The 13,693-nt window shown below is 39.2% G+C and overlaps 1 protein-coding gene across 1 annotated transcript in view; it reads right to left on the reverse strand.

Moving 5' to 3' along the window:
• The window catches only part of MANBA (mannosidase beta), a 279,621-nt gene that overhangs the window by 16,712 nt on the left and 249,216 nt on the right, over positions 1-13,693 (reverse strand). Inside the window, exon 14 of the mRNA XM_007953653.1 lies at positions 3,061-3,205. Within this exon, the coding sequence (XP_007951844.1) occupies positions 3,061-3,205 (145 nt within the window). The remainder of the gene's footprint in view (positions 1-3,060; positions 3,206-13,693) is intronic.

Consider the following 13,693-nt stretch of genomic DNA (forward strand, 5'->3'; position numbering starts at 1 on the left):
GCCCTTTGTCAAAGATCAGCTGACCATAGGTCGATGAATCTATTTCTGGGTTCTCAATTCTGTTCCATTTGTCTATGTGTCTATCATTATACCAATACCAGGCAGTTTTGACTACTGAGGCTGTATGATAGGTTTTGCCACATGGACTTTTATATTTGCAAAATAAATCTATAAACAAGATTAATTTTTTTTTTTAATTTTGATTTGGGTGAAGATTTACAGAGCAAATTCACTTTCCATACAGCAGTTCACATATGACTTTGTCACATGTCATTGACAAAGATTAATTTTAATATAAGAAAAATATGAGAACCTTTACATTCCAAGTAAGTATATCCCTTTAAAGTAGACCCCAAGATCCCATTTCAAGTGATAGGAGAAGGCACATACTCTCTCCTTGTACCACTTTCAAAAAATAAAACCAAACTACTTGTTGTTCAGTGGATTCAAACTTATGACAACCCCATGTTTCATGCAGAATTGTTCCATAGGATTTTCATGGCTGTGACCACTCAAAAACACATTGCCAGGCTTTTCTTCCGAGGCACTTCTAAGTGGGTTTGAACTGCCAGTCTTTCAGTTAGTAGTCAAGCACTTAACCATTTGTGCCACAAACTGCTGGATTTATTAAGCCAAGGACACAGAATTAAATAGTGACTATGAGGTTTCCCCTCGGAAGGAAGGTTGGGCAAGCCTACTTCCGTAGTGATACTGCCTCGGAAACCCAAGGAGGGGTCGCTATGAGTCGGGGTCGACTCGACGGCACAAAACAACAACAACAACAACAACAACATGAGGTTTCCCATAGCATGACCAGATATACCATAACTTGTTACAGCTTCTCCCTGATGTACAGATTCTCTAACAGGTACAGAGGAGTGGGCAGCCCTCTCCATACAGGCAGAGTCCTATCAGAGTCTATTAAACAGTCACATTCTTGATCTGCCTTTATATTCTTATATTTTAGCGTACCTCACCATCCCTGCACAGAATAAGGGAACACTGAAAGGGTTAAAATCAGGAAGAGTGTACATCAGGGTTGTATCTTTTCACCATACTTATTCAATCTGTATGCTGAGCAAATAATCCAAGAAGCTAGAGTATATGAAGAACAACATGGACTCAGGATTGGACGAAGAATCATTAACAACCTGCGATATGCAGATGACACAACCTTGTTTGCTGAAAGTGAAGATGACTTGAAGTACTTACTGATACAGATCAAAGACTACAGTCTTAATTATGGATTACAACTCAACATAAAACAAAAATCCTCACAAGTTGACTTGTAAGTAACATCATGACAAACAGAAGATTGAAGTTGTCCAAGATTTAATTTTATTTGGATCCACAATTAACACTCAAGGAAGCAGCAGTCAAGAAATCAGAGGTTGTACTGCATTAGGGAAATCTACTGCAAAAGACCACTTTAAAGTGCTGAAAAGCAAAAATGTCACTTTGAAGACTAAAGTGCACCTAACCCAAGCCATAGCATTTTCATTCACCTCATATGTATGTGAAAGTTGAACAATGAATTAGGAAGACTGAAGAATTGATGTCTTTGATTTGTGGTGTTGGTGAAGAATATTGAAAATACCATGGACAGCCAGAAGAATGAAAAAATCCTGGAAGAAGTAAAGCCAGAATGCTCTTTAGAAGCAAGAATGGCCAGACTTTGTCTCATTTATTTCAGTCATCTTGTCAAATGGGGCCATTTCCCAGAGAAAGATGTCATGCTTGATAAAGTGGAAAAGAGAAAAAGGGGAAGACCCGTAGGAGACGGATTGACATAGTCGCTGCAAAAATGGGCTCAAGCATAACAAGGATTGTGAGGATGAAGCAGGAGAAGGCAGTGTTTTGTTATGTTGTATACAGGGGTGCAATGAGTCAGATTGGCTCAATGGCACCTACCAATAATAATCTACATGCAGTCATTTAAAAAATATTTATTAAAAATGGGTGTCCCTGTTTCTTGAATCAAACTCTGTTTCAGCAAGTTCAAAAACTCATCCACAGACTGAAGGCAGTGTCAGGGCCCAAGGGTCTCTGAACAACATCTCTTTGTCCAGGTTTCCAGCATCCCAGAAGGCTCTTCCCCCACAGCCTGCCCCCTGGTTCTCATTCAATACCCTTTTATCTGGTTGGTGCTGATACAGAATTTGATCTGAGTAACCTGATCACAAAATCCAAGTCCCTGAAAGAGGCATCCATTTGGTGATAACCAAAGCATGTTCGGCATGAACTCCTTTGGATCTGCATTCAGGGCTCAGTTAAGGGCATCACCCAGAAAAATGGCCTCTGTAATCTATGGCTTTGCCTCATGCTTGATGTAAAACTGTTGTTTATATTTTAAACTGAACTTTTCTTCAGATCATATCTACTGACATCCAAAGATTAGATATTACTCTTTGTATGAATATGTGTCTCACATGTGCCAAAACAGAATGATTCAAACAGCAAGTACCATGTCTGTCGTCTCACCTATTGCCAGATAAATTCACTCAACTGGTAACTTTTCCTATATGGATTTCTGAAAGTTCTACCTTCTCCACAAGATTGAAACCAGTTGCCTTCTAGTCAACTCTGTCAGAGTGTAACTATGCATTACAGGGTTTTAAACCCTGATGCCTCCAGATAGACTCAAATCTTCAACCTTTCAGTTAGCTGAGCAGGTTAACCATTTACCCCACCCAGGTCCTCCAAACAGAAGGCTGCTTAAGTTCATACTCCTTTTGCCCTGAAAAATCTCTTAAATAAATTCAAAATTCTAGGCAATAATTTTAAGACACATGGCCCAGATATTTGTACATAAATCAATTCCCTTGTCACCCTGCTGCTGTGACTTTACACAGTACAGAATTCATAATTAAGCCATCTTCAAGGCCTCAGAAAGATAGTGGATGGTGGGGGGGAGGCCACAGCTGTCAGACTGCTACATGTGGACTCTTTTGGTCGTAGTTGTGCTTAGATTAATCTCTTCCTCAGACACCATGCTTCTCAGTCCTTCTCCCCACAGATACTGCTTTTGCTCACTCACACAAAGAACACTGGAAAGCTTACCTAGAGAAGCCCATGAAGGAGCCTGCCAGATGTCATTCAACTGCCAATAAAGTGCTCCCATGGTGTGTCCTTCTCCATTCACTATCTCACTTTGACTGCGGCGGTAGAATTCAGTTTCTATTTTGACACACTGGGCCTGCGTCACCTGATTCAGGGGAAAACATTAAAACACAAGCGGTATTGTTTGATCGAGGCTGTCTAGATGTGACGAAATTACAGGCTTGAGTTTTTTTAAGCAAATTACATAAATTAGGGAATTTGATTAGCATTAAGAAATCCATTATTATACTAGATCTAGAATTGACACCTCAGCATGAGAGAAGCGATTTGTTGAAAGGGAAGGTTGGTTGGTTTATTTACTACAACAGTGAGTGAAAAGGGAATATTATTGTTGTTGTTAGTTGCTGTCGAGTCTACTCCAACTCATGGGCCCCATGTGTGCAGAGTAGAACTCCTCCACGGGGGTTCGAGTCAGTGACCTTTCCAGAGCAGATTATCAGGCTTGTCTTCTCAGGGGCCTCTGGTTCAAATCTCCAAACTTTTGGCTAGTTAGTCAAGTGTTTAACCATTTACACCACCCAGGGACTCTGATGAAAGGGAATAATCCCAAACCAAAGTCACTGCCATCAAGTGGGTTCCAACTCATAGTGACCCTATAGGGTCTCCAAGGCTGTAAATCTTTACAGAAGCAGAGCGCCTCATCTTCCCCCTGCAGAGCGGGTGGTGGGTTTAAACTGATGACCTTTTGATTAACAGCCCCTTTTAACCACAACGCCACCAGAACTCAGATGATGGAAAAGAATACCCACAACTCAAACCAACTGCATTGAGTAGATTCTGACTCATAGTGACCCCATAGGGTAGAGTAGAACTGCCTTATAGGGTTTCCAGGACTGTAAATCTTTACAGAAGCTGACTGCCTCATTTTTCTCTCACAGAGCAGCTGGTGGGTTCGAAACATCATACTTTTGGTTAGCAGTTGAATACTTTAACCACCAGAGCTCCATGAAAGGGAATACCAAAACCAAAAACTAAATCCACTGCCATCAAGTCAATTCTGACTCATAATGACGCCCACTGGGTTTCCAAGGTGGTAAATCTTTACGGAAGTAGATTGCCCTGCCTTCCTTCCATGAAGTTGCTAGTGGATTTGAACCTCCAACCTTCTGGTTAACAGTCAAATGCCTTAGGCATTGCACCACCAAAGCTCCTTGTGAAGGGGAATAGGAGAGTGTAAAAAGGGTTTTGCTACTAATAGTGTTGGTAATGAAGGAAAACAAGGACTATTACTCCAAAGCAAATGGTACATGTAGTTAAACACTAGGTCTTTTTCAATTATGAGTTTTGCTAATATACTCACAGGCTAAAACACAAATAAACAACTTTTATTGGAGAAAACAAAATGATTATGAGTGTGATATTGTCCAGCCCCTAACTTCTCTTATCTAGTGAAACAACTGCTTTTATATCATGACTTCTGATAATGTAACCTTACTTCTGAATGAATGCAACACCATTACAGCAAAACAGAAGATAAACTACAGCAATGAGACAAAAAGTAAATTTAATTCTTGTCTAAGAGGCTGTTATGTACTGAATTGTGTTCCCCAAAAATATGTGCTGTAATTCCTAACCACTATGCCTGTGGTTCTAAGGAGTTCTGGTGATGTAGTGGTTAAAGCACTTGGTTGCTCACCAAAAGATTTGTGAAACCACCAGCTGCTCTACTGGAGAAAGATAAGGCAATCTGGGACCATAAAGATTTAAAGCCTTGGAAATCCTATGGGGCAGTTCTACTCTGTCCTAAGGGGTCAGTATAAGTCCAAATCAACTTGATGACAGTGGGTTTTCTCTCTCTCTCTTTTTTTTTTTTTTTTTAGTAAGCTTTTGTTCTAATCCCATTTGGGAATGGGTTATCTTTGTTATGTTAATTAGACAGGATTAGCGTGTAGGGTGTAAGAATTTCATTTTTTGATAGTTGAGTTTAATTTGGGAGGTTTGGTGGTATGGTGCCTAAGGTATTTAACTGCTAACCACAAGGCCAGAGGTTCAAACCCATCAGCCACTCCTTGGAAGGAAGACTGGGCAATCTACTTCTGTAGTGATACTGCCTTGGAAACCCAAGGAGGGGTCAGTATCAGTTGGATCCAACTCAACGACAATGAATTTGTTTTGTTTTTAGTTTGATTATGATTTGGGTAAACTTTTACAAAGCAAATTCATTTTATACTCAACAGCTCATACACATTTTTTTGTGTGTGTGTGACATTGAATATATTCCTTGAACTCCTCTCCTCCCACTTCCTCCCTGTGGTTACCCTCCTCCTGGGTCCTCCTTGCCTATGCATTCCTGTCTCCCTACCTTTCTCCCTGTGTAAATGCTACCCTTCTGATATCCCACGGTTGATTGTTCTAAGGAGTGCATCTCCCTGGTATAATTTTTGGCTCAGAGGCCTGTCTATTGTTTGGCGTTAAGTCACAGAAGTGAGTTTAAATCCAGTCCCAAAGGGTGAGTCAGGACCATAATCTTGGAGGTTCTACCAGTCTCCATCAGCCCAGTAAACCTGGTCTTTTTTTTTTTTTTTTAAATCTTGTTCCACATTTTTTCTCCCACTCTATCCAGGATCTCCAATTTTGATCCCTTTCTGAGTGGTTGGCATTGGTAGCCAGGCATCATCTAGTTCTTCTGTTTTCAGTCATATACACTGAGGTTCTCTTGGTCCATTAGTCCTTTGGGCTGTTTCCAACAGTCAATCTCTTTTGAGATATAAAAGATATTAAACAAGCAAGCAAAAGAAGCAGAGATGGGGTAAAATAGATGCTAAGACACAAGGAGAGCTCCAAGAAATCAGGAAGCAGAAGCTGAAGAGACAAGGGCCTTCCCTCTGGAGCCAACAGAGAGAGAGAGCCTTACCCTAGAGCCTGGTGCTCTGAATTCAAATGTCTAGCCTCCTAAACTGTGAGAAGATAAATTTCTGTTTGTCAAAATCATCCACTTGTGGTATTTCTGTTACAGCAGCACTAGAGACCTAAGAAAAACGCACTAAAGAATTTCATAAAGTACCCTCATTTACCGTCATGATCATTGAAAAATCAGTGCCTTTTAAAAACCAGACAGGAGTGCATAGTTAAGAAGGGCACAGGGAGGGTGTAGTCAGAATTTGCTGCCACAATATTGAGATTTGTGAAATAACTCAACAAACATTTGAATACTTGCTCAGGAGAGTTTAATTTATCTGTGCCTAGCTATCCAAGTCTAGAAATAGATAAATGGCTTTTTTCTTCGCATCTGACAGGGATGCGAGGGGAAGAGAGTTTATTATGGTTGGGGATGGTTAAAAGAAAGAAAGAAAAGGAAAAATCAGTGCCTTTCATTATTATTTAAAGCAATTATAATACTTCAGGAGCCTGAGTAGCACAAGCAGTTTGCGATCAGCTGCTAACCTAAGGGTTAGCAGTTTGCAACCACTTAGTGGCTTCAGGGAAGAAAAGCCTGGCAAATTGCTTCAGTAAAGATTACAGTCAATGGAAACCCCATGAAGCAATGTTACCTTATCTGTAACACATGGGGTTGCCATGAGTCGGGGGCTAACTCAACAGCAGCTAACAACAAATAATAATATTCCAGGTAGGAGAAGATGTTAACTGTGAGCAGATAAAAAGGTGCCCTTCCCATCCAGGAACTGAGTAACTGGGAGCACAGCAACTATCTCTGGAAAGTCTCAAAAGAAAGTCAGAATCTCATAAACAAAGCAGCCCTAGTGGCAATTCAAAACAACCACGGGATACAGCCGAAATATATTGGCATAAACCCAAAGCTAGAGGGAATAAACTAGAAAAATAACAACTAAGGACGTTCAGCTATGTTGGCCAAGCTACAATTATTCTCAACGTCTCTAACCAATTTCCTGGTAAAAATGCCAATCCTGCTTGAACACAACTAAAGAAGAAAAAAGCCATTTATCTATTTCTAGACTTGGATAGCTAGGCACAGATAAATTAAACTCTCCTGAGCAAGTATTCAAATGTTTGTTGAGTTATTTCACAAATCTCAATATTGTGGCAGCAAATTCTGAAAAGCTCAGAGAAGAAGTGACAGTTAAGCAAAACCTCAGTAGAGACAGATCTGGGAGCAGTGATGATTATAGGTCCATGCCCACTAGAGGCTCTATGCCACATCAGCATGTATTTATTTCAGAGATTTGGTAATATCCAAACCCACTTAAATGCTATTAAACCCTGAACCTCAAATAATGCCCCCCTATCAGCATAGCCACCATGCTTGTGTTAGTGGAGGCTTGCATGTTGCTGTGATGCTGACAGGTTCCAGTAGAGCTTCTAGATGAAGATGGACTAGGAAGAAAAGCCTAGCAATGTATTTCTGAAAAATCAGCCAATGAAACCCTTCTCACAACAGTATGATCCACAATTGATCATGGGGATGGTGGAAGGCTGGGCAGTGTTTCACTCCCTTGTGCACGAGATCACCAGGAGTTGGGGGCTGACTCGATGGCAGCTAGCAAAAACAACCAATCAAGCTAAAGTTGATCTATGGGTACAAAATCAAACCAGCCACAGGCTCCATCACTGCAACACACACATCTAAGGCCCTGGACAATAACAAATTTCTCCTCTTACTCCAAGATCCCTAAGAAGATAGACATTGCTCTATGGACTATGTGTGAATGGATCTCTGAAGGGGAAGTGGAGGAAGCCCACATCATACCAATGAGTAGCAACAGGCAGAAGCAGAAATTCCAGTAATCACTCATTTCAGAGGCTGGAGGTCCAGTCCTTCAGCCTTGACAGGCTCAGCACAGATCATGAATGGCAATCACCACTGGATCCACAGTTGGGCAACTCCCCAGACCTGAAGTATACCCAAAGTCTCAGTCAGTCCTGGTATACCAGAGGCCAAGAAGACCTGCAACACCCTGACACCCTTACCCCTTTTGGAGTTGGTTCAGCCCTCAATTCATCAGTGGTGTGAAAAAAAAGGAGTCATCTAAGGAATCTGGAGTTACTTTTCTTGAGTACAGATTCATGAAGTAGGGCAAATAGGAAAAAAGTAAAAGTAAAATAAATAAATAGAATTCTGAGATGGAAGCAAAACATCCATGTTTACCAGAGTAAGTGATTAAGTCCTCTCAGGCAAAAATGAAAACTTCTAGGAAAAAAACTATAATCAATTAAAAAAGAAAATTTATGCTCATCTTCAATTGGAACTAATCTAAAAGATAACTACATATTTTACTGATGGCCTTGGTAGAGGTGATCTGCATTTTTTTTTTTCCTTCATGGTGAATTTAAGCTATTTTTCAGGGGAGGGAGAATTCTGACAGCCAAATTATTCATATCATTCTAATTTCCTTTTGAAACTTTGTTATACATATACATAAATATATATATAATATAAATTGTAACTTATATACATTTATTATTTTGTACTCTGCTCTCACTTAATTTTCACATATATACATTTTCATTCTCTAGTACTTTCTATATATACCTCTGTCTTTTAAATTGTTATATAGTTATATCACAGTTTGATTAATCATTCTCCCGTTACTAGGCACTAGAATGGTTTCTAATTTTTTTCTTCTCAAAACACAGATATAAGAACATCTTTCTGTTCAAGTCATTTTTTTTCTTCTTGTACTGTTTCCTTTGGTAATAATTTATGCCAAGTTTTCAATTTCTTGTTGAATACTGCCATATTACATTCCAGGAGTTTAACACAAGTTGGTAGCCTCCAGGATGAACTTAAAACCAAAACCAAACTCACTGCTGTCAAGTCAGATCCGACTCATAGCAACCCCTCCTTGGGTTTCCAAGGCAGTGTCACTACGAAAGTAGACTGCCCCATCTTCCTTCCAAGGAATCATTAGTGGGTTTGAACCTCCAGCCTTCTGGTTAGCAGTCAGATGCCTTAGGCACTATGCCACCAGGGCTCCCCAGGATAATCTTAGGCAGCAACAAGTCTTAAATGGCTCATACAGCGAATTTTCAAAAAACTTGTTGTTGCTGCTGTCTTTTTTAACAGTATGCAGATGATATAACCTTGCTTGCTGAAAATGAAGAAGACTTGAAGCACTACTGATGAAGATCAAAATCTACAGCTTTCAGGATGGATAACATCTCAACATAAAGGAAACAAAAATCCTCAGAACTGGAGCAACATCATGATAAACAAAGAAAATACTGAAGTTGTCTTGACAACATTTACTTGGATCCACAATCAATGCCCATGGAAGCAGCAGTCAAGAAATTAGATATATTGCATTTGGCAAGTATGGTACAAAATACCTCTTAAAGTGTTAAAAAGAAAAACTATCACTTTGAGGACTAAAGTATGTCTGACCCAAGCCACAGTATTTTCAATATCCTCATAGGCATGCAAAAGCTGGAAAATGAATAAGGAAGACCAAAGAATTGTTTGTGAAGAATACTGAATATACCACAGACTACCAGAAGAATCTACACATCTGACTTGGAAGAAATACAGCTGGAATGCTCCTTAGATGCAAGGATGGAGAGAATTTGTCTCACATACTTTGGGCATGTTATTGAGTGAGACCAGTCCCTGGAGAAGGACATGATGCTCAGTAAAGTAGAGGGTCAGCAAAAAAGAAGAAGACTCTCAGCAAGATGGATTGACACTATAGCTGCAACATTGGGCTCAAACACACCAACAATGTTAAGGATGGCACCAAACTGAGCATAGTTTCATTCTGTTGTACAGAGTCACTATGAATTAGAACCAGCTCAACCGCACCTAACAATAACATATACTCTCCACTTTGCCCCAATTCCCAACAATCATACTTTCATTCATTAAAATTACCTCTCTGGCCTCTGTAAGCATTTCATTTCTTAGCTCCTCAACTATATCAATTTTCAGAACTCCCTGTAAGATATAAGCACTTGTCTATACCCACTCCCACATTAGTTCCTTCATTGTAATTTATTTTTTCTGATTTAATAGATAAATATTAATAATATCTAAGAATTTTTGAAACTTAAAGAAAAATAATTAATGCAAGCAGTTCCTAATCTTTGGCAGCAACAAAAGAAAAAGAGCACTAGGTAGCTCCAACTAGCCTATCACGTCACATATTAGCATGAAGGAAGACAGCTATGACCCTAAGATTCCTTTGAATGCTCAGAGTTCTAGAACAGTGTGGTATATGCTACATACAGATGGTGCCATACCAGTAACATAGATCTAGGTTAACCCAAATCTGTGGGTGCCAGTCAGGATGAACGAATGACACTTTTATTCATAAAAATACAGAAGGACACTGCCGACTACACTTCTTAAAAGGATATTATACAATCTGAATTCCCTGGAAAATTTCTGAAACTGCCTCTTCCCCTTTAAAAATTATACTGATATTTACAAACCCAAGTATTCTTTCCTAAAGAGGGCAATCTTTACAAACATGACAGGATAAATGCTTAGTCATTTCCTAGGTTACACAGTCCCACTGGTAACAGGCAAATCTTATTTTAGTTTTAAATAGGCCTATTTTCAGCAGCATGCTTGATTACACTTATGAAATGAGTCTCCTTAGAGAGACAGATGGTATGGTGAAAAGAAATTGGACCAGGAATCAAAGGCTTAACTTCTAATTCCAGCTTTGCCACTGTGTTGGAGGCTGCTAGCTATCCAAATCAATTCTCCTCTTCCTCCAGAGTGACAAAGTCATAGCTTGGCTACATTTCCTCCTATGCTTGGAACTAGGAGTAGCCATGTGACTAAGTTCTCTCAATAGAATGTGATTTATATACTTTATTTACTTAAATTACACTAACAATAAGAAGTAAGAATCTTCCAATAAAACTCTACATGTAATTGACCTATATAATTCACCTATAATAAAATTCACCCTTTTAGAGTATACAACTCAGTGGTTTGAAATATATTCACAAGATTAAGTAATCAACAACACAGTTTAGTTCAAGAATATTTCCATCATTCCAAAAAGACACCCCATCTCCTTAATAGTCACTCACCATTTTCCCTTTCTCCTAACATTTACAAACCACTAGTCTATTTTCTATCCCTGTGGATTTGCCTCCACCACTCATTTCAGTTCGCCATACTGTGGTGGCTTCTGTGTTGCTGTAATGCTGATAGCTATGCCACCAGTATTTCAAATACCAGCAGGGTCACCACAATGGATGGGTTTCAGCACAGTTTCCAGATGAAGACAGACTAGGAAGAAGGAAGAGGCAGTCAACTTCTGAAAAAATTGACCACTGAAAATATTATCAATTGTTATGAAACAGTTCCTGATATAGTGCTAGAAGATGAGGCCCTCAGGAAGGCACTCAAAATATGACTAGGGAAGAGCTGCCTCCTCAAAGTAGAAGCAACCTTCATGAAATGGATGGACTGAAGCTTTCAGGACCTTCATTTACTGAGGTGGCACAACTCAAAATGAGAAGAAACCGCAAACATTCATTAGTAATTGGAAGGTGGAAGGTATGAACTATGAATCTGGGAAAATTGGAAGTTATCAAAAATAGAAGGGAACACATAAAGATCAACATCCTAGGCATTAGAGAGGTGAAATGGACTAGTCTTGGCCACTTTGAATCAAACAATCATATGGTCTCCTATACCAGGAATGACAAATTGAAGAGGAATGACATCACATTCATCATCAAAAAGAACATTCTAAGATCTATCCTGAAGTACAATGCAGTCAGAGATAGGATGATATTCATATAGAAGACCAGTTAATATGACTATTATTCATATTTACACACCAACCACTAATACCAAGGATGAAGAAATTGAAGAATTTTTATCAACTTCTGCAGTCTGAAGTTGATCAAACAAGCAATCAACATGTATTAATGATTACTAGTGATTGGAATGTGAAAGTTGGAAACAAAGAAGCAGCATCAGTAGTTGGAAAATATGGCCTTGGTAATAGAAATGGCACCAGAGATCACATGATAGCATTTTGTAAGACCAAAGACTTGCTCATTGTAAATACCTTTTTAAACAACATAAATATGACTATACACATGGACCTCACCAGATGGAATACAAAGGAATCAAATTGACTATGTCTGTGGAAAAGGAATATAGAGAAGCTCAATGTCATCAATTAGAACAAGCTGTGGGGTCAACTGTGGAAAAGACTATCAGTTGCTCATATGAAAATTGAAGTTAATGGTGAGAAAAATTAAAACAAGTCCATGACAGCCAAAATATGACTTGGATTATGTCCCAACTGAAGTTAGAGACCATATGAAGAACAGATTTGAAGCTCTGAACACCAATGACCGAAGAGCAGATGAGCTGTGGGATGACATTAAGACCATCATATATGAAGAAAGCAAAAGGTCATTAAAAAGACAGGAAAGGAAGAAAAGACCAAAATGGATATCAGAACAGACTCTGAAACTTGTTCCTGAATGAAGGGTAGCTAAAGTGAATGGAAGAAATGACAAAGCTGAAACAGTTGATGGAAGATTCTCAAGGGTAACTCGAGAAGACAAAGTAAAGTATTATAATGAAATGTGCAAAGCTATGGAGTTAGAAAATCAAAAGGGAAGAACATTCTCAGCATTTCTTAAGCTGAAAGAACTGAGGAAAAAATTCAAGCTTTGAGTTGCAATATTGAAGGATTCTATGGGTAAAATATTAAACAACACAAAAAGTATCCAAAGAAGATGGAAGGAATACACAGAATCAGTGTACCAAAAGGATCTGGTCAACATTCAACTATTTCAGAAGGTAGCATATGATCAAGAATTGATGGTACCAAAGGAAAAAAGTCTAAGCTGCACTGAAGGAAGTGTCAAAAAACAAGGATCCAGGAATTGATGGAATACTCATTGAGAAGTTTTAACAAACAGATCCAATGCTGGAATACTCACTCATTTATGCCAACAAATCTGAAAGACAGTTACCTGGTCAACCGAATGGAAAAGATCCATATCCAAGCCCATTCCAAAGAAAGGTGATCCAACAGAGTGTGGAAATTATCAGACAATATCACAAGCAAGTAAAATTTTGCTGAAAAAAATTTAAGAACAGTTGCCAGCACTACATTGACAGGGAACTATATTCTAACCTAGTGTGAAGTGGCAGCTCACTGGGGTTTTGATTTGCATTTCTCTAACAATTAATGGGGAGCTCTGGTAGCATAGTGCCTAAGGCACTTGACTGCTAACCAGAAGGCTAGTGGTTCAAACCCACCAGCAACTCCTCGGAAGAAAGACGGGGACAATCTACTTCCGTAGTGATACTGCCTTGGAAACCCAAGGAGGGGTCGCTGTGAGTCAGGTCCGACTTGACGGCACATAACAACAACAAAAATTAATGATGTTGTGAATCCTTTCTTGGCCATTTGTATATCTTCTTGGAAAAACATCTATTCAAATTCTTTGCCCATTTTTTAATCGAGTTGTTTGTTTCTTTATTGAAGAGCTGTAAGAGTCCTTTATATATTCTGGATACTAGACTGATGTGAAAGAAATTATCTCTAAAATTTTTCTTCCATTCTATGGCTTATCATACCAGCCACTCCTTGGAAGGAAGGTTGGGCAATCCTACTTCCGTAGTGATACTGCCTCAGAAACCCAAGGAGGGGTCGCTATGAGTCGGGTTTGA

The sequence above is a fragment of the Orycteropus afer genome, unplaced genomic scaffold (assembly GCF_000298275.1).
Source record: "Orycteropus afer afer isolate SDZICR_OR568_19922 unplaced genomic scaffold, OryAfe1.0 scaffold00403, whole genome shotgun sequence".
NCBI lineage: Eukaryota > Metazoa > Chordata > Mammalia > Tubulidentata > Orycteropodidae > Orycteropus > Orycteropus afer.